The sequence below is a fragment of the Ovis aries genome, chromosome 16 (genome assembly GCF_016772045.2).
Source record: "Ovis aries strain OAR_USU_Benz2616 breed Rambouillet chromosome 16, ARS-UI_Ramb_v3.0, whole genome shotgun sequence".
In the NCBI taxonomy this organism is placed as follows: Eukaryota; Metazoa; Chordata; class Mammalia; order Artiodactyla; family Bovidae; genus Ovis; species Ovis aries.
In genome coordinates, this window is record NC_056069.1 from 66512088 (window position 1) to 66532028 (window position 19941).

At 54.7% G+C, this 19941-nt stretch overlaps 1 protein-coding gene across 2 annotated transcripts in view; it reads right to left on the reverse strand.

Moving 5' to 3' along the window:
- Positions 1–298: 298 nt before the first annotated feature.
- TENT4A (terminal nucleotidyltransferase 4A) overlaps positions 299–19941 on the reverse strand; it is a 41323-nt gene continuing 21680 nt past the window's right edge. The window contains exons 2-13 of one of the 2 annotated variants that reach the window (XM_027980175.3): positions 16272–16395; positions 15440–15486; positions 14483–14603; positions 13475–13582; positions 12283–12411; positions 9967–10180; positions 7970–8096; positions 6886–6986; positions 6167–6339; positions 5759–5917; positions 3060–3224; positions 299–2455 (exon numbers count right to left, since the gene is read on the reverse strand). In XM_027980175.3, coding sequence (XP_027835976.1) covers positions 2264–2455; positions 3060–3224; positions 5759–5917; positions 6167–6339; positions 6886–6986; positions 7970–8096; positions 9967–10180; positions 12283–12411; positions 13475–13582; positions 14483–14603; positions 15440–15486; positions 16272–16395 — 1660 coding nt within the window. In that variant the 3' untranslated portion in view covers positions 299–2263. Of the gene's footprint in view, positions 2459–3059; positions 3225–5758; positions 5918–6166; positions 6340–6885; positions 6987–7969; positions 8097–9966; positions 10181–12282; positions 12412–13474; positions 13583–14482; positions 14604–15439; positions 15487–16271; positions 16396–19941 lie in introns of both variants that reach the window. The other variant, XM_027980174.3, reaches the window with a different exon arrangement.

A 19941-nucleotide genomic window follows, 5' to 3' on the forward strand; every position in this document is an offset into this window, starting at 1 on the left:
AGAGAGAGAGAGAGAGGTGGAACAAAGGATTCTAATGGGAAGTTAACTGCCATGTGACATCGGCTTGTCAGAAACCACACATGAAGAGTGTCAATAAACGGCTCTGGCACGTCCTGTCACCTAGCCCGGGACAGGGCTCACTCTCCCATGCCCAGCCTGCAACCTCACTGGAATCCGAGTTCATGAACCAATGACAACATGATCGCTGGCTGTCCGGCCTTGGACAAGGCAAGAACGAAGCCTGCAGAAGGCAGCCCGCCCCCGCCTGGGAAGAAAAAGGCACACACACAGCCACCACCTGGTTTCCCAAGTTTATTAAAAATCAAAGAATAGAAAAACTTCACATAAAAATATGTCAATTTTAGCTTCCACATTGTTGTCCACGCACAAAAAAAATCGAAACATGATATATCTTGTTGCCAGCCCGCAGCGTGTGGCCACAGGGAGCCAGGCCAATTCATCCGCTCACCGTGACAGGCTGAGCCTGGCACCCAGGCCTGGGGCTCCGTCCTGGGCCCACCCGCGGTGCTCCTGCGTCCCCGCCGTGCTTCTTTAGTGGAGGGTTACAGTCGATATTGCTAATGCGTAGAGATTAGTACAGACCTACGTATCAGTTTTTATAAATATTTCTTTATCAATAGGTTCACAATTTAAATATCTTTAAATATTTTTGATAACCTTGGATCATCACGAACCGCAGACAAACTGTGCTACTCGGCTCGGAAGCCCCCCAGGGAGCCTGCAGGCACGGCGGCCCCTCTCCGCACCAGCGGGCCGGGCCCGCCTTCCGGGGGCCGCGGACACAGCGGGGCGTGTAGCGCTCGGAGCCCTCGAGAACGCCCCGCTTCTGCACACCACCGGGGTCATGGCAGTAAGCTTCTCATCCCGTTTCTCACTAGTGGACTTCAAAGACCATCCCACCTGTAGTGTGGCAGGGTCAGAACCCCGTCTTAAAAATGGGAACCAGATGACCCAGGAGAGGCGCCCAACTCCCGGGACACCCGCAGCGCTCGGGAAACTCAGGGGGAGGCAGGGTGGCTGCGTCGGTGTTCGGGATGGGTAACAGAGACAGTGGTTGTCGTGGCAGAACACACTTGCAGAAGATGCTTCTCGGGTCGGGCGCCGGCCATTCCGGCCGACACTGGGCTGTGCTCTCCAACGATGTGTTAAAAACCCCCCACGGCGCGCCAAGCAGCTCAAGTACTTCTCCTATAGATGCTCTTAACAGAACGAATGCATACCGCTACAGATTCCACAATGGAATCAACATAACTCCTTTCTCCACATTCCTAAAACTGGGTACCATTGTCTGTGATGACGCTCGCCAGACCCATTATGACAGGCTGCGTGACTAAAAACTAAAGCGTTTCACGGCTCACGCTTGTTTAAGATCTTATCACGTGACAACCTTTTCTCCCTGTACAAAGTTATACTCTGGCACTTTAAATGCTGGGTCTGTTGTCTACAGTTAAAAAGAACCAAACCCTAAACATTAAAACTCCAAGGTCAGAGCAGGACCACAGACAGGCCGGACGGCAGAGCCGGCGGGCAGCTGGTCAGAATGTTTAGGAGCCGAACCCCTGGGGGAGCGGGGACTCGGCTCCTTCACCACAGGCTGAGAGGCCTCACGTCTGACCTGAAGAAGGAACATAAAAATTACCCAAGCCCCTCATTCGTGGTGTTCACAACAACGCTCATCAGACATCCAGCCGACACGATGAACCCAACTTAGAAAATGCAACTCGGGAAAGGATCTAAGCTTGTTTAAAAAAATTCCCTCTTCCCTTCAATATAACTTATGTGAAAATATGAAATTAAATAAAAAATATCTGAGTTATTGCACAAATCATAAGTTTTCAATATTTACATAGAAAAACAGTTCTGAAATTTGAAACAAAACGTGAGGGCAGTAAAACAATGATGATCTCCCAACAAATAATGGGGTTCGCTCTCTGCTGCTCCAACAACGTGAAATGAAAGTGCCCAACCCGCAGGGCAGGCACGGTGCCGGGAGGCGCCCCTACCCCACGCGGCCCCCGGCTCCCTGCAGACTCGCTCCGGCCTTGAAGGAGGCGCCTGGGAGGCAGCAGATAGCATCCACGTCTAATAAGGCTTCACAGACGACACAGGGAGCTGTTCTTGAGGACGTGACCACCACACGGGGACATGCAGCATGGCCGGCCGGGGCTGGTCTCCGGTCCCGGGGCCCCGCAGCCGCCCGGCTGCAGTCTGCGAGGCAGGCCGGGCGGCACCGCCGGGAGCATTACCTGCTGAGACTGACAGGCAGGCTGTCCCTTGTGTGTGTGTGTTTTTTCCTCCTCCAGCCGGTGCGGTTGTACTGGTGGTGGCCCCGGTTGCCCACAGGAGGCCGCACGCTGCCAGTGCCCACCGAGGTGTAGCTGCCGCCTTGGCCGTGGCTGTGGGAGCCCTTCATGGACAGCTTCATGCCGCTGTGCTGCTGAGGAGATCAAGAGGGACGCAGCTCGAGGCCGGCCTGGACAGACCCCAACCCGCAGCCCCGCCGCCCCCACCGCGCGCCAAGAGCCTGGACCCCAGCATGGCTTTTCCTGACATTCCAGCCTTTTCCCTGAACCTCATTTCTAACGTGTAGGGAAGACTTAGAGGGGCCCCAGGGCAGTGGACCCATGCCTCCCCAGGGCCCTGGGCACCAGAAAACCCGGCCCAGTCCAGGGCACCCGCAGCAAGACCGGGGTCAGTGCCGTGGGGGGAGAGGCAAAGCCATGGGCAGCATCATCGTTCCGGCTTCATCGTTTGCTTCCTGAAAACCAAAGTTCCTACCGTGGAAATTAACAGAAAAATGGGAAATATTCTTTACTTTGCACTTAACTTCTATGCTAACAAACTCAATGAATTAGACTACACTAAATTTTAAAGTAATTCAACGCTTTGCTCATTACAGGGAAAGCAAACACGAGGCTGAATGACCAGGCTGCCCCTCGAGGCAAAGGGCACGTGTGGACTCCCTCCGCGGAGAAGGCACCCAGTGCGGGCCGACCGCCAGCCTGCGGGGGACCGGCGCCGCGGCCCCGCAGCCATACCTTGTGATACAGGTGGGGGCTGGAAAGCGGGTTGGGGGACGCAGAAGGGATGGCCGGGGAGGACACGTGGTGGACGGCCTTCAGCGCTGGAGCAGCTTCGATGCCCGCCTGTCTACAGGGCACAGGGGCCACGCCGAGCGTCGGGGGCGGGATAGTAAACCTGGTCTGGGGGAGAGGACCAGAGACGGCGTGAGCGCCCATGCGACACGGCTCTTACCAGGAGCCCCGAGAAGGGCCCCACTCACAGCCGCGCCTCACGCTGTGTGACTACAGCCTCACAACAGTCCTCAGTCTGACTGACTGCAGCCTCACAACAGGCTCCTCAGTCTGTCTCTGACTACAAACTTACAACAAACTCCACAGAATATGTCTGACTACGACCTCACAACAGGCTTCTCTGTCTGACTTCAAGCTCACAACAGGCCCCTTGGTCTGTCCAACTATAATCTCACAACAGGCTCCTCAGTCTGTGTCTGACTACAACCTCACAACAGTCTGCTCTGAAGCACAATGACAACATGAAGATGTCCATTCACCCAAGCCGTGAGGTTTTGGTGAACAAAAAATTCAAGAGAACTACAATTATCGGAGAAACTGTCCCTTGAGTCTCCGGGTAGCACCCTAGGTCAAGCAGGGTAAGAGGCCCCGGGCCAGTTGGAGTGAAGGCCTGCAGACGGGATGACCCCCACCTCCGCTCCCCTCCCATTTCTGCAGCACCTTCCCATCAGGGCAGAGATGCTGGCTCGGGAGCCCCTCCCCTGCTTTTCCAGACCCTCTCTGCTCTCATCTTAACTGTCCGCATTCGCTCCCAAAACCTCAGGAGGGTGGCTGTGGCCTCCTGGGGAACAGCTATGGCAGGAGCTGGTCTCAGGGATGGCACCCCTTCCTCACGCTTCCTCCCACCCAGGGCCTCTCTTCAGTGGGGGCTCTGTGCCCCCAGAAGCACAGAGAAGAGCCCATTCCCGGGGTCTCTGACAGCTCTGTGCCCTGGCTGGTGTCACCACTGCATCCTGATACGGGAGACTTCACCACGAGTGAGACACTCAAGAGACTGTGCACGTGAGGTTTGCAAGTGGGGTTTCCCTCAGTCACTTCCCCACTGGAAGTGACATTTGTAGTTTGGCGATAAAATGAGAAAGTGAGCTTTGAGCTTTTTGTCTTAAACCTTGAACGACAACTCCCCGGGTTGCCTAGTGGCTCAGACTCCACGCTCCCAACGTTGGGGGCCCAGGTTCAATCCCTGGTCAGGGAGCTAGATTTCACATGCCACAACTAAGACCCAGGGAAGCCAAGTAAAGTGAATAAATATTTTGCTTAAGAAAAAAAAAATCCCTTGAGTGGCCTTAGCTTTTGCCTCACTACCTGTGCAGGTGACAGGACCAGAGGCAGCACGTGGCCCTGACGCCGCCCTGGAGGTGCACGGGCAGCACCTGCACACGGCTCTCGAGGGAGCCGGCCGAGCAGAGGCCAGCCCCACGCCTGCCTGTAGCGGCTCTCGCCCGCGTGCAGGCACTGCCTCCGCAGTCCTCGTCCACACTGAAGGCACCGCCTCCGCGGTGCTCGCCTGCGTGCAGGCACTGCCTCCACGGTCCTCGTCCACACTGAAGGCATCGCCTCCGCGGTCCTCGTCCACACTGAAGGCACCGCCTCCGCGGTCCTCGTCCACACTGAAGGCACCGCTTCTGCGGTCCTCGCCTGCGTGCAGGCACTGCCTCCGCGGTCCTCGTCCACACTGAAGGCACCGCCTCCGCGGTCCTCGTCCACACTGAAGGCACCGCCTCCGCGGTCCTCGTCCACACTGAAGGCACCGCCTCCGCGGTCCTCGTCCACACTGCAGGCACTGCCTCTGTGGTTCTTGCTTACTAAGGTGCCAGTGAAAGATTTCGGGGGGGCTGTGCTGACGGCCATCACTGCGTGTCCTGCGCCTGCTGCCTCCACACCCCCTTAGTCTGGGGTGTGTCCTGAGAACGCCCTACCTACAAGGGGAGCCCAGCAAAGCAGAGAGACATGGGGACATGCGGGCACCCCCATCACCTTCTGCTCAGATTACAACCGCTTGTGAAAGCCGACTCTACTTCAGAAGTGCGTTAATGTGATGAGTTTATACACGTGGAGTCGATGTGTATTTGGGAAGTAGCTACAAATTTAAAACATCAAAAATCACCTCTAAAAGACTACCTTTTAGACTAATTTTGTCTAAATTTTTTTGAAAAGGACATACTATAATAGAAACAACTCTATAAATAGTATGCAGCGAATGACGAAGAGAAGTCAAAGTTGGTATCAAATCTGAGTAACAGTGCAAACAATGAGATTCTTCGAGGAAATTGAGGACCCTGTCCTCGGCTGAGGGACAGCACCAGGGGCCCTCTGAGCACAAGCCCAGGACAATGGCCTCATGAAGCGCGCCAACATCACTTGCAGAAAGACCATGTGGCCCTCGTCAAGGTCCAGTACTGGGCCCACTCAGAGTCCCCCGGTGCAAACACAGCATATGGTGAAGCTCAAGAACTTCTACAGAACGACCGGACTCACATTCTATCAGCCCAAGGATGAGAACGTCTTACCGGACAGACGTACCTGTTCCAAGAATGTCTAAGGTTCTCTCTCTAACCTAACGTGTTGGTCAGTTCTACCACACGCAGCACCTTGGACCTGGTCCCAGGCTGTCACTGGGAAGGGCCCAGCCAGCCGCATACCTGGGTGTTCGTTGTCATGACCAACGTCCTGGATGTGGTGGACTGAGGTTTCCCACTCGGCATGGGCAGGGCGGTGGGCAGGCTGGCCAGCAGCGGGGTGGGCGTCTGGAGGCTGAACTGGTACACGCTGGGTGTCGTGCAGGGCGGCGTGTCCGAGTCCTGGGGGGACAAGAGGAGGGCTGCACCCGAGGTTCGTGCCTCTCAGAGCAACAGGAGCGGCCACGGGCGAGCCCCAGGGGGTCCCAGGATGCGGCCTGCCCCCCTCTGCCCAGGGCTCCTCCCGGTCAAGTCAAAACTGAAGAACATCATGGAATCACAGCTGAGACGCCCCAACCTCTGGTCTCATCTCCCCACAAGTTTGTACACCATGATCCCCGGCAGCCCTCCAGCTCAGAGGGCGCCACTCACGATGTCGCTGCCGGAAAGCGAGGACACAGAGGAGGCGGACGAGCCGGACGACCGGAGCTGGGGGCCAGGCAGGGACAGGGTCAGGCGCGGGCCCAAGGGAGGCTCGGGGTCTCGTCGAGGAGGCTGGTCCCCCTCACACACGCCCATCCGCTCTGCGGTCTTGACCCTGTTGTCTGTGGGAGGAAGGTGGAGCTGTCACGCTCCTCAGCCCGAGGCCCCACTGTGCCTGACGCTGTGCATGAGGCCGACAAAGCCAGCTGCTAGTTTCACTTCACATCCATCAATTTAAGTCACATCTCAGCCACTGGAGTACACTTAACTACGTTCAAAACAACACGGGTGTGCAGGTCCACCTGAGTCACACAGAGCCTGGCCCCGAGGCGCTTCAGGTGTGAACACACACTGCACGCAGAGCACATGGCACGAGAGACCCGGCAGCTTTGGGTGCTGACTGCCCGTTCAGATGACAATATTCTGAGCACTCAGCTGAATAAAACAGACTACGAAAATTAATTTCCCCTGCTTCTTTCCACTTACAATGCAGCTCCTGGGAACTTCAAAACTGCCATGGGTGCACAGCACTGGCCTAAACCTTACAGCTTTAAACTCTTACAGGAAACAAGCTGCTTTCTTAGTATGAACGGTTTGTTACTAGAAGACAGACACTGCTCTGCGGGCGTGTCAGGACGTGCAGAGCCACAGGAGGGGTGGCCTCTCACCGGGGTCTGGCGCTCCGTGGACCCTGCCGCCCCACTTCTCCTTGATCCACGTCCGGTAGTCGATCACCTCCTGAGTCACCTTGATGATCCTCCCTAAGGTGCTGCGGAAGGGTAAGGGTACACTGGCGTGAGTGCAGCACAGAGCGTGCCGTGCGGCCAACCATCCTATCCAACAGCCACTTTACATCCTAACACCGAGCTCTGCTACGTGAAAGCTGGGGAAGCTAAGGTAATCTTACGACTGACTTCTGCTGTTTGAATCCAAACCTACACAGTACAGAAAAAGTGGGGGCACAGGTGCACAAGCCCTGGGCCCTCCATCTGTCCACAAAGGAGCGCCGAGGTCCCCGCCAGGTAGGGAAGCCCACCCCCTAGCCCCAGGGACACAGGGGCCCCTTCTCCCACCACATGGGGGAGACAGAGTGCCCAGAACAGGCCCAAAGCTTTGCCCGCAGACACCCAGGGGACAGGAGCCACCGAGTCCCCCGTGCCCCCACCACTGTGCCAGCCTCAGAGTCCGCGTCCTCTATAACCTCTGAGGATGGACGTACCGGCCCAGCTTCAGCAACCTCCTGCGACAGTCATCACCCCTGCTCCTCACTTCCCCTCAGCTTCTCCCTCCATCCCAGCCCCACCTCCATGGGCACATAATCTGCAGTCAGGAAGAAACACTTCTCACCAGTTAAAAGTGCACACCGGAAAAGTGAGCACTCAAAACAGGGGCAGGAAGGACCAGTGTGCAGGGAGGGGGGCAGGGGCTGGATGCGTCCCTCAGGGCTGGCCAGTGTGTAGGGAAGGGCCTGGGGGCGGGACGCATCCCTCAGGGCCAGACACCCACTTCTTGAGGGCAGCCGGAAAAAAGCATCATACTCCACAGCTTTAAAAGACAGAAATGACCTCCCTAAAACTAATACCGTGGGAAAATCCTAGCTCTCTAAATGAAAACCTTTCATCTCTTGACCACCATGACCACCCTGAACCCCTGAAAGGCTTTCCTTTCCCAGCGTTCTCAGGTTCTCCTAAAACAGGGCGGCAAACTCCGTGGAGGCAAATGACAGGGGCAGCGGCCCCCAGGACGGGGTACCTTTCGGAGTCTCTGTTGGGGTAGGAGCGGGCGAGCGGCGACACGGCGTGGCTGAGGACGATGTAGGCGTAGTCGAACACCTGCTTCACCTGCATGGCCCCGTAAGAGCTCCGGCCCACATCGTTTCCTGAAACAAGACAGCCACCGTCAGGGGCACGGCCTCTCACAGTTGCAGACAGCAAGTGAAATGAAGCGGCACTGAAGTCATTAAGGGAGTCCAGGTAAGGAGCGGGCTTTGTTGAAACAGCAGACTTTCCAAGCTCAATTTACATGTAACTCATTCCTCAAGTTCAGGTGGGGGTATTTTTCTTAGGAAATATATCCTTAAGCACCAACATTTTCTCTTTTCCAGGTTTACTCATGTAGCTGCTCAATAACTGTTGGGTTTTCCTATTTCAATTACATTTCAGCAAACACTGAAGACAAAGGAACTGCCGGCCACTTAGCTGACCCTACGCAGACATGCCGGGGCTGGAGGCCTATCCTGGGGGAGGGAAATGCACCGCTGAGGAAGCGCCACACAGACCACGCGACCACAGAGGAGAGTCTTTCAGAAGACTTTTAAGAAATAAATTTCATACCCCAGGAGCCACAAATAAAAAACCATAAATCTGAAGGTGTTGAAAAACATACACATGAGCTAAACACTAGAAAAACACCAAATATAATGCAAGAGACAAAAGGCTTCCCAGGTGGCGGTAGTGCTAAAGAACCTGTCAGCCAATAAATGAGATAAAAGAGATGCAGGTTTGATCCCTGGGTCAGGAAGACCCTCTGGAGGAGGGCATGGCAACCCACTCCAGTATTCTTGCCTGGAGAACCCCATGGACAGAGAGGCCTGGCAGGCTACAGTCCATAGAGTCAGAAGGAGCTCAGACATGACTGAACTGACTTAGCAGAAACACACACACACAAATAATAAAAAATACCAAATACAGATGCAAGAGACAGAAGTACAACATGTCAACAGAGAAAGGCTTCCCTGACCACAGAGGACCTTACAAAACCAGGGAGGACAGTGGACGGACAGACAAAGCGCGTGAGCTCACACAGAAAACCATGAAGGGCTCTGCAACCAGAGCGGACCATCTCACCACCTGGCCTGTCGCCTGCTGCCTCTGACTTTATCACCCGCAAAGAGCGGCCTGTCACCTAATAAACCCTCCACAAACACCTGTGGGACTGACAAGTATCCATGTGTTTCACCTCAGCCATCTTAAAGAAAAGTACAGTAAGTGAAAATGGACATGCCTGGCCTTACCAGGTGGGCAAAGATTTCAAAGACGGTCAGCAAAGATGTGGGAAACGCACCTTAACCTGGGGCTCTGCAAGGCAGCCAGCCTTATATCGGAACCTCCCTCTGCGTACAGAATAGGACTCTCAGGTTTACTGTTAAAGTAAAACCACAAGCAGCAAAGCTGTCTGTATTATGTGATGCCATCCAATTAACTGGATCAGGAAATGGCAACCGCTCCAGTATGCTTGCCTGGAGAATCCCATGAATAGAGGAGCTTGGTGGGCTACAGTCCATGGGGTCGCAGAAAATTGACCAGGACTGAGCACACATGCCAATTAATAAGGAGGCAACACTCAATGTTAATATCCACATGTGGAAGACTGGAGAAGAGAGTGCAAAAGGGGAGGGGGTGCCGGCACACTTCACTCTCCTATGTGACAAGCTTCCGGGAAACAGATGGTTTTTATGACGGACAGGTAATACATTTCTATTCAGAGAAAATAGAAGTTTTTTTCTTAATTCACACTTTCTACATTTCTCTGATTACAGAAAGTAAACGAAGTTGCAACTTTACAGTAAGTTATTTAGAAGTATTAACAAGGAATCCTGACGTGCCAACCCTGACCCCGGCAGTGCAGCGGGACTCCACATGAGACCCCGTGACTGCCCGTGGCGGGCGCCTGTGAGCACTCCCCGGCAGGCACTGGCGGCCAGAGCACAGCGCCTGCAGACGGGGGCCCGCGCAGAGCGAGGTCCTTACCAGGCAGCAGGGGGTCCTCAATGCACAGCATCGACGGTCTGTACCCACTGGTCATGGCTTTCATGATCTCCTCTTTGGCGATATAGGCACCTCCTTCTTTTATTCTGATACCAGTTTTCAAGTAATTAAAATTTCTTCCATAGAGTTCAAAAAATTCCACGAGCAGCATCCCAAGGTTCTCATCCGCTCTCCGGGCGTCAATTCTCGGATGCAGCTGTGAAAGCGAGGCACCCCAGTGTGTGTGGATTCTGGGCACTGCAGACACCGCACGCGCGGCGAGCTCAGACGGCCGGCCCAGGACGAAGTCAGGGGCCCTCGTCCACCCACCACAACTGGAGCCTGGATCGCTTGTCAACCAAGGGTGTTCAAGAGAAAGAAAATCTGCTCATCTGAATTTTTAAATTATACTCCAACCCTTTGAAATTCAGAAGCCACACATTTCTACACAGACATCTGATTAACCCCCAATTCCCAAATAGTGGTAGGTGAGTGGACCGTATTCTGTACAATGCAGAGTCACCTAGATGGCGGAGGCAGTTTTATAGATACTAGCATTAATTCCGTTATTCTGAAATGCAACCAGCAGGGGGCAGTGTGAGCCTGAAGAGCATCACTGCTCAAAATGAAAGGCCTAACTCTGTGAATGGCCACCAGCTTGCGCCAGCATTTACAGCAAACTCGCCTTGTTGCCCAGCACACAGCTCAGCCTCAGCTCCACTCCACCTGTCCCTGCAGCAGCTAATGGATTTATTCTGAAGCTGAGCCCCTGTCTACTGACCCTCCTGAGTCACTAAAAGGCTCAGGAATCTGAGTGCTCGGCCCACTGTGACGGCCTCAAGCTGTGAATTTAAACAAGTTAAAACAAACCAAACATTCAGCTTGCCGGTCCTGCCAGAGCCCCACAGGCGCATGCAGCCATCCCACCGGACCAGCAAACAGCACCACCCGCGCTGCTGGACAGTGATGGTCAAGAACAGGAACATCGAGTCCAAGTCCCGGCAGAAGCAGTGGCTGACAGCGCTCACGGCACGGTGGCCGTGGAGGAAGCTCGGCTCCCAGGCTGCAGGCGTGTCCGGGCTCAGGAGCCCTCACGCAGGCTCAGCGCCGTGGTCCTGCTGCTGTCTGGCCTTCTCCCTCCTCTGTCTCCCCGTCTGAGCGCTACCCAGGGCAAGCAAGTGAGCCTCGACATGGATCAGACGATGCAGCGGGCACAGGACGGAGGTGGGAAGGGCCGGGCACCAAGGGGGTGGAGCTGACAGTGGCCGCCCCGCCCAGGCCCAGGTGGCCTCCACAGGGTCACTGAGCCAGGCACCCAGCATCACGAGAGTGGGCTGGTCACACTACAAGGCTGCCAGGACAGTTCAGGTAAGTGGGAGGAAATAAATTAAGGACACAGCTCATGCTTAGTTCTTTAAAAAAAAAAAGGTCCGACACCTCGGGCAGAAGGGCTCTAAGGGCAGCATGAGAGAGGTGCAGCAAGGACACGGCAGAGAGAGCCCGACCTGCCCTCGGGCCCTCACGGGGCCTCCTGAGAGGCGCGCCGAGGAGACCCTGGGGTGCAGGGCGCCGGGCCCAGCCGCTTCACCATCAGCAGTGCCAACAGTATCGAGACAAATGACCCAAGTCTCGACACAAAACCCTCAGCGCCACCACAGATACAGAACAGAGGAGCAGCGCTGTGCGGCCAGAACACAGCAGAGGGGCTGACAAGTGTAAACAGCACAATCATGCCTTGATTCACACAGAGACCGCATGTTAGAAACGCAGCATAAAGACAGGTCGTCGGTGCACCACAGAATTTAATACTCAGGTTTCCTAATAGGTTTTTTCACGCTACTCAACAAAATACGGGCAACAGATAAAGACGAAATACCAACTTCTCATCACTCAGGAAAAAAGCTCTCATTTTTTTTTTTCCCCGTATGTGGGACTCGACTTTTTTTCTGAGATGAATTTTTCAGTATAAATTGACAGTCAAGAACCAAGAAAAGGTTTTCACTGTCTCTCAAGGCATGTCTTCCAATTTTTCTAAACATAATGTTTCTTCAGAGTTAGGTCAATATATACTTGATTGATAAAATGAGATAAGCCCTCTAACAGTTACAACAGACACACAAAAAAACAAGTGCAAAGGAAAAAAGTATTGATCAAAAGTTTCATCATCAAGATTAGAAGTCAATTTTTACTACATCAAAACAGAGCTGTGCAGGGACAGCAAAGACCTGGAAGCCAAGAAGCAACTGGTCAGAACACCAGGGAACAATGACCCCCATGTCAGCCTCAAGGTCAAGGGTTCTTGAGACAAAGTGTACTCACCTGCAGAAAGCTAATGGCCATTAAAATGAGGCTGTACGAGCTAATCCCGCCTGTAAAAACTTCATTCAGGTCCCTCTGCAGGAGGAACTGTTTCAGTACTAAAATCAAGTAAGGCAGCAATGAATATTTCTGCAAATTCCAAAAGAAAGACAGCATCTGGTTAGTTATTGTGGCTTTGAAGAGTCCGCACTGGGCAGACTCCACACACAGACAGGAAGCTCACTTCCTCGTCCTGCTCCTCAGGAGGCTCGAGGCCAGGCCTCCTCACTCCATGGAGGGCTCACTAGGGCCCTGCTGGGGGCACCTCCCCAGATGATGGTTTAGTGCGGCTGAGGCGGGAAGCCTGCGTGGAGACCCCAGGCCCAGGTGCGCAGGGAGTGAACAGGTGCTTCCTCCAAGTCCCTGCCCCCTCTCAGGCGCTGAGCACAGGGCTCTGTGGGTAAGGGAAGGTCCCAGAACCAGCAGGCAAAACGCCCACACTAAGGGGCACCCATGAGACAAGCAGTGGGGTTGGGCAGCTCACGAGGCAGAAGACCAGCAGGACGCAACACTGCCAAACGCAGGACAAGGGTGGAAAGCAGGGCGTGGGAACAAGGAGCGACCGGATCTGCGGAGGGGTGCAGGGGCCCGGCCGCCTCCGCTGCGCTCCAGCTCTGCTGTGGCAGAGGGGACTCTGCAGACAAGCCTGACAGCAGAGTGAGCGGCTCCCGAGGAGCAAGGCCTCAAACTGGGGGCAGAGGCAGGGTCCAGACAACGCAGCTCTCTGAATGGAGAAGGATGCGCCGCTTAACTGTACCACACACCTAGTCAGAGTTCAGAGTCCGTCAGCTTAAGGAACGCCTCCCATCCTGAGGCACTGAGACCTCCCGCCACCCCAAAGAAAGCAAACCTATGCTCCACTGTGATATACTCAACTTGCAAATCAGGCACAACGAGCTGCAGGGATGGTCACTGTGTAACAACTAGAAGGATCTCTATGATGATGCGCAAGTGTCTAAAATTATTAGGAAAGGAAGGCAAAGCTGCGAAACAGCTATGTAATTCCAAAGAAATAATACTCTAAGGTAAATCCATCTGCAACCATCTTTCTCATTAAAGATTATCATCAGTTTAAAGGTTTCAACATTTAAAAGGGAAACGTCAGCCGACTTAAGCCCCTTATCTGCATTGTGCTAACTTGCGGTGACAGCACCTTCATGTAATTCTTGATGAACTCTGCTGCCCGCACCCCGGTCTCCATGTTAAAGCTGATGTCGACTTTAACTTCCGTTTCCTGGTCTGTCAGTTTTATAATTGGTACCTGCAGAGATTTAATTTAGGAAACTTGCTTTAATAGGCAACGTTGTTTATGGTCAGGTATCAAAGGTTTCCCAAGTTATACAGAGAGTTTTCTCCTTAAACACAAAAGGAGTTTACACACACACATCCCATACTCACAGGATGAACCTCTGATCCTGGGAACTAGTAGTAACACTGCCAAACTCACATTCTGGGGGCTGCTCAGGACAGTCAGGCTGAGCTCCCTTGGCTGCTCTGTATGTAAACACCGATGCCCGCTCAGAGACCAGCAGCCACCCAGCACGAGGGACAGTGCCACAGAGGGGGCGGGGCCAAGACTGAGGAGCGTCACGGAGCAGGCCACTGACACAGGGCTCCTGGGCTGTGCGGAGCTCTGGACTTGGACAGACCCTGACACACACACCAGACAGGCCTGGTCATCCACCTTCTGCCTGAGGGAAGTATGTTTTTTCACATGTGGACATTTTTGGAACAGGAAAGGACCAGGCAAGTTCTTCTTTCTGAAGTGTAACTTGGCAAACGGTAACCTTTTTCTATGTAATAAACGCCATGGTTTGATCACTGGGCCCCACTCTCCACAGAGGGCAGCCTCTGAATGCGCCCTGCTTTGGGTATGATTATCCCCTCCTTGCACGGCTTCACAAAGGATGCCCAGTAGTGTATCTTAGTGCAGCGAGAGTTTAGTGCAGTGTTTGTAGTATAATGTGTACTCCAGACGGTCTCTAAACATATCGTCAGCTAGAAACCCTAGCTACAAAACAACACAAGTGCATTCACACGAGAAGTGAGAGTTTTCAGACAGAACCAGTGCCCACCGCCAACCACGCCAGCCAATCCCACAGGCTGCAGCAGGTGGCCGTGCGCCCCCTGCTCGGGCGGGGCCCCCCGCAGCGGCACTCACCGTCGCCTTGTCCAAGACCTTGATGGAGCCCGGCTCAGCCACGTTGTGCTTCCGCAGGGCCTGCTCCAGCAGCTGCAGTGGGGGGCGCTCCCACTTCCCAAAGACTACTAGGTCGATGTCACTGGACGGGAGAGAAGCAAGAGTAAACCCCTGCTCCCTATCTGCACAGCAACACACCGGCTGCAGGCCCACAGTGCTTCCAGGGCCGACATCATCCCACCAGCCTCTCCCTCTTAGTGAGAGAAAAGGAAGTTTGTGAACTAACTGTAACGCGGGTGGAGAGCAGACGCTGACCGAGTCGCCACACCACAAAGGGACCGTGGAGGCCTGGCCCTCCCATCTGAGTGGACCCGGACACCTGCAGTGAATCCAGCTCCCCACCAGCCTCGCCAATGCCACCCCAAAAATCCTGAGGCTGCAGTCTCTTCAGTCTTGGAGGATTGAACTGGCTTAGCAGAATGCAAGTTTTTAATAAAATGATGCACACTAAAAAACTCTTTATGAGGAAACGCTGGGGAATGGCTTTAAAATGCAAACACCTGTTTGATATTTTTCTATCAATTAAAAATCCTCACAAAATCCTATTCAAATGCAATTTTGCTTGAGTTTCATTAAGATGTAAAGGTATCTTTTCAAAAGCATCCAAAGAGCGCGGACTGCTTGTGCTGCGCTGCTCCACAGCTCCCGTCTTCCCCACCCCCTCCTTCCCCATCCCCGTCAGCGGTCAGGGCGAGAGGAGAGGCAAAGCGACCGGGGCCGACCGGGGCAGAACGGCCAAGTCGACGTCCGCTCCCTGCGATCTGCCCCGTGCTCTGCGGCCTTTCCCTTCAGTTTGCATTTCCAGCCTCAGACTTGCACACAAGGAAGCTGCTTTCAGCCTTCAGCACGCACACAGACGCCGCCTCTCAGCCCCAGCTTCATCCACCACACCCTTATCTGTGCGGAGCAGGCGCTCACCTGGTGGGAAGGTAGAGACCGGTGCTGAAGCTGCCGAATATCTGCACCTGCAACAGAGGGCGCGCGGCTCAGACCCGGGACAAGCGGGCAGCGCCCTCTGCCACTGTTCACTCGGCTCCTGCCTGGGGCCCCACTGACCGGAGAGCATCCTCTCAAGCCTCAAGTTAAAAGCCTGCCCCAAAGGGAATTCTCCAAAGCTCAGAATCAAAAGACGAAACAGCCCCTGGTGGCACCCACAGCCGCGCAGCACTGGTGTCCAGGCTGTGAACAGCACAGGGCTCTGTCCCAGGGCACCCAAGGGCAGGGACGAAACTCCTGCGGTGGGGGCAGGGACGCCAGGGCACCAGAGGGCCGTCTCCCACTGCCCCCCAAGTGCCCAGGGCCCACGGAGCGCGCCTCCATGAGCACATGTGATTCACTCACTGGGGAAGCAGCTTGCGAGCAAACACTTCCAGGGTTCACACAATGGAACCCTACTATGCAGTCTGATGCAGGAAGGGGTAAACTTATCTTAGGGTATATTACAAACAAGGAAAATAATCACAAGATTCCAAAAAAGAATTCCCCAAGGCAGACAGTCCTCACACTTGAAGACGTCAGAAGCTCAGAACCACCAGTGGGGGTGGGGGGCGGCAAGCTGCGCAGAGCCCTACCCCCAGCCCGGGTTCCTGAGGTCGCCCTCGGCAGGGGCGCAGGCCTCTCTAACAAGCTCTCTAACAAGGTGAGGCCGCCGCCCTCCCAGCGCCACAGCGGGGGCCCCGCCCGCCGGGTCTGCGCAGGCCCGCAGACACATGGTGCCTGCAGTGGCACAGCACACGGCGCATATACCCACGTCGGCCGTCGGCCAGAGGTCCTTGACCACGGTCTCGATCCTCCTCACCACTTCTCTTCTCATGGCAGCTTCTTCAGGACAAGGGGACATGAAGTTATAAAAGTCAATTATTTCCTCGTGAAGTCTAGCGGACAAAAGAGAAACACACTAGAGTTACCATTAGATGTAACCACACATCTCGTTCTGTGATCAGATCAGCACGACACTAAGGCGTATCTCTGGCCACTTAAAATCCAGCTTCTTGTTTCCTCCGGAGTGCAGGGTGAAATGACCCCTCTGTGGGGATGCAGTATGGCTTAGCACATACAGAGTAACACGAGCGCATCGTACCAAAGCTTCCAACTGGTATCTGAAGTCTTATCCGAAAGGAGCGTCTCAGTGACGTGACGTTAAGAAACTGAGAAGATGAAGGGTGCTCGCAACGGAAGCAGGGCAGGGCCCCCAGTTACCCGGGGGTCTCACCTCAGCCGGGTGTGCTCCAGGCCCAGGGGCGCCCTCACGGCGGGGTCCGAGACAGACCAGGCCAGGAGAAGACACCTGACCTCAGGAGCCTGGCAGGCCCGAGTCTCAGCAGCCAGGTCTGCCCGACCCACTGAGATAACGCCCCGGATCAGCAACAAGGGCCCAGGCCACGACTTGGGAGCCAGCGACCAAGGTGTGAGGGACACCAGTCAGTTCAGCCCTCCCCCGCTCCAGCGTTTCTAACAAAGATATAAAATAAAAAGCAGTGGTTTCAGGAGAGACCGGTGGGCTCCGAAAGCCACCTCACAGCCCAGCCCCCAGAGTCACTTCTCTGCCAGTCCCCTGGGGGAGCAAGGTAGGGTCATCGTTCTGCTGGAAAGAAGGACATGTCACCCTCAGTTACTTTACGGGATTAAAGATAAGGGAGCAAATAACTTACTCCCAGAAATTATGTATCAAGTCAAATCTACCTGGTTCCATCCCAAGTTTGATTACTAGTACGGAAAAGAAAAAGAAGTGAAATTCGTTCAATAATAACATCAACATCAGCTTAATAGTGAGTAAGACAGTCTACCTGAGAGCAGGTAAGACTTGACGGAGCCAACTGGTGCCTAGCCATGAAGGTGAGGCCAGACAGCTGACATCTCATCCTCCACCGACTCCAGCTCACAGCCAGCTGTGGCTCTCTTGCCCGCAGGATCGCCTCCCCACACAGCTCACCTGCACGGACAGTCCAAGCACTCAGTTCACAAGCCACATGAAGCCACTGAAAGCCCAGCCAGGGCGGGGCACGAGACAAGCCCTACACACCCTTTTCACGGCGCGTCGGCAGTGTCAGCGAGGCCACCACCCATCGGGGACCTAACCTGGAGCCCACCATGTCTAATTTTTCAAATGAAACGCCACCCCAAGCCTGCTACTGCTTAAGCCATGAGTCCAGTTTTTAGTCAATCAGAAAAGGTAGTAAGTCATACCACACTGAAATGCGGTAATTTTACCAAAACAGCTATCAAGTTTCCAAGACTTAAAGGGTAAAGCTTCTATCATCTCAACAATGACTGAGAGCCAATGACATCCTGAGCCTTTTCCCGCAACCCTTCCAGTGGCTCAGATGGCACGTCGTGAGAGCTGTGAACCACAATTCCCCGAGCTCAGCACGGTCATCAGCAGGAACAGATGTGCCAGGTAAGTGACCAAGCCAGGGACCCTCCTGCTAGCGAGCATGTCAGCCCTTGTTCCCAGCACCTGCCGGGAGGCCGCACGCACCCCTGGGTCAGCCGTCTGTCGGTGAGCAGTCAGCCCACCCCAGCACCAGGGGCACACACTCCCCTGCAGCTCAGCGCTGTGGATAAGAGCAGAGCACAGAGGTGCAGAGACGCTGACTGAGGACACAGGCCTGGAGGAGTCAGGCAACTGGCTGGAAGACTTGGAAGAAGGACAGCAGAGCCGATGCGGTCAAATCCGAGCTCACGTTTCACACATCTAACATGTGAAAGCATCAGGAGACAGGCCACTCCAACCCCCCAGATACCACCACAGAGTGGAAAGGACAGTTGCGAGAGACACAGCCACACGCTGCCACCCCTGAGCTTCCCGGGGCCTGCCCTCAGGGCCGCGTGTGACCAGCGGCGGCGTCAGATGGCTGTTGACTTGCCTTGTCCTGTTCCACCAGTGAGACACACTGAATGTGTGTCTGAGATGCGTAATAAACCGCATCTATAAATTCACCACTGCTGTAGCACGTGTCAGGAAGAGGATGCTTGCTTTGCCTCTGGGAATAGAAGGGATCCTGCTGGAGGCCTGGCTGGACAAGAAGGCTCCGGTCCACCCTGGGGCTCTTCCTCCAGGCAGGTAGAGCTGTGGCTCTGGAATGGGAGGCCCCGATGGTGCAGAAAGACACGACTAGGTCTGACAACCATCTGGACAGATCAGAAAGCCCTGCAGCTGCCTCCTCCGGCTCAGGCTCTTGGAGGAGCCCTGAGACGAAGGAAGCTCCAAAGGCAGGAGAGGGCTGGGGGGCAGACAGAGCCACCCAATAGGGCCTGCGGGCGGGAGGAGCAGCGCCCCCGCCCCCAGTAGGCATGGGGGTGGCCGGGAGTCCGGCTCAGTCAGGGGAACGCGACCTCTAGGACAGGGCACCTGCTCACGGCCTGTCTCAGCATTGGCTTGGGGCAGGTACTCCATCAATATGTGTGGGATCAATCAAGTTTTGATCAAATACATAGTTTGCTGATGACCTCGTCACTGAAGACCTGGCCTTCCCTATACAATGTCATCAAAAATGAGCACACAGAAGGTGTCTGACTCTTGCATTGGATAGCTCAATGCCTGAGTACAAGTCACCTAAACAGCCAAGTATCCTAGGAAAAGGCACACAGTCCTACATAAAACAGCTGGGATGCTGCTATTCAATATGGACATGAGTTTAAGTAAGGGAACTGGTGATGGACAGGGAAGCCTGGTGTGCTGCAGTCCACGGGGCCGCAAAGAGGCAGACACGACTGAGCGACTGGACTGACGGACACCACAAGCATCATCCACCAGCCTAAGACACAGCCTGTGATGGTCGGGGCAGCACACTCCCACACCGAGCGCTGCCGACCACACCAGGACACATGGCAGGGCCTCCTGACGACTGTTGCGTCCAAGAGTGAACACGCACGCACCCTCAGTTCTCCAAAGGGGTTTACAGAACTGTGGCCAGGAAGAGGTTTGATCTTTTCTACTCAAGAACTAAAATGAACATGGTTGCTCTTCTCTTCTCACACAGCAAAACCTCTAAGGAGTCTCACAGCTGACAAGATCTCCGTGTAAAATCCACACTCAAGTCTCACATCAGCATGCAGTTTAGCCATCGTGTCTCCCGGGGCCCGCGTCACCCGTTCCCACATCTCTCAAGGAAATTTCTATGCTGTGACCATCACAGAACCATCTCCTCTATCATGAATCAGAGAAGCGGGATCGCAAAACCGGCCGGAGCGACGGTAACCTGGAGGGCCCAGGCGCTTAAAAGATCAGGGACCTCCTGCTCCTACAGGTACCAGCGAGCCCCGACAGAAGCCCCGGGGGCCTTCTTAGAGAGTTTAAGAGCGGCGCACCCACAGCCCTTTCGCCTGCCCCTCCCCAGTCCTGGCACTCTGGGGTCAGGGAACCATCACGATGACTTTCCCTCTCTGCAAACTGAATCCTGACCCAGTATCCACGAACG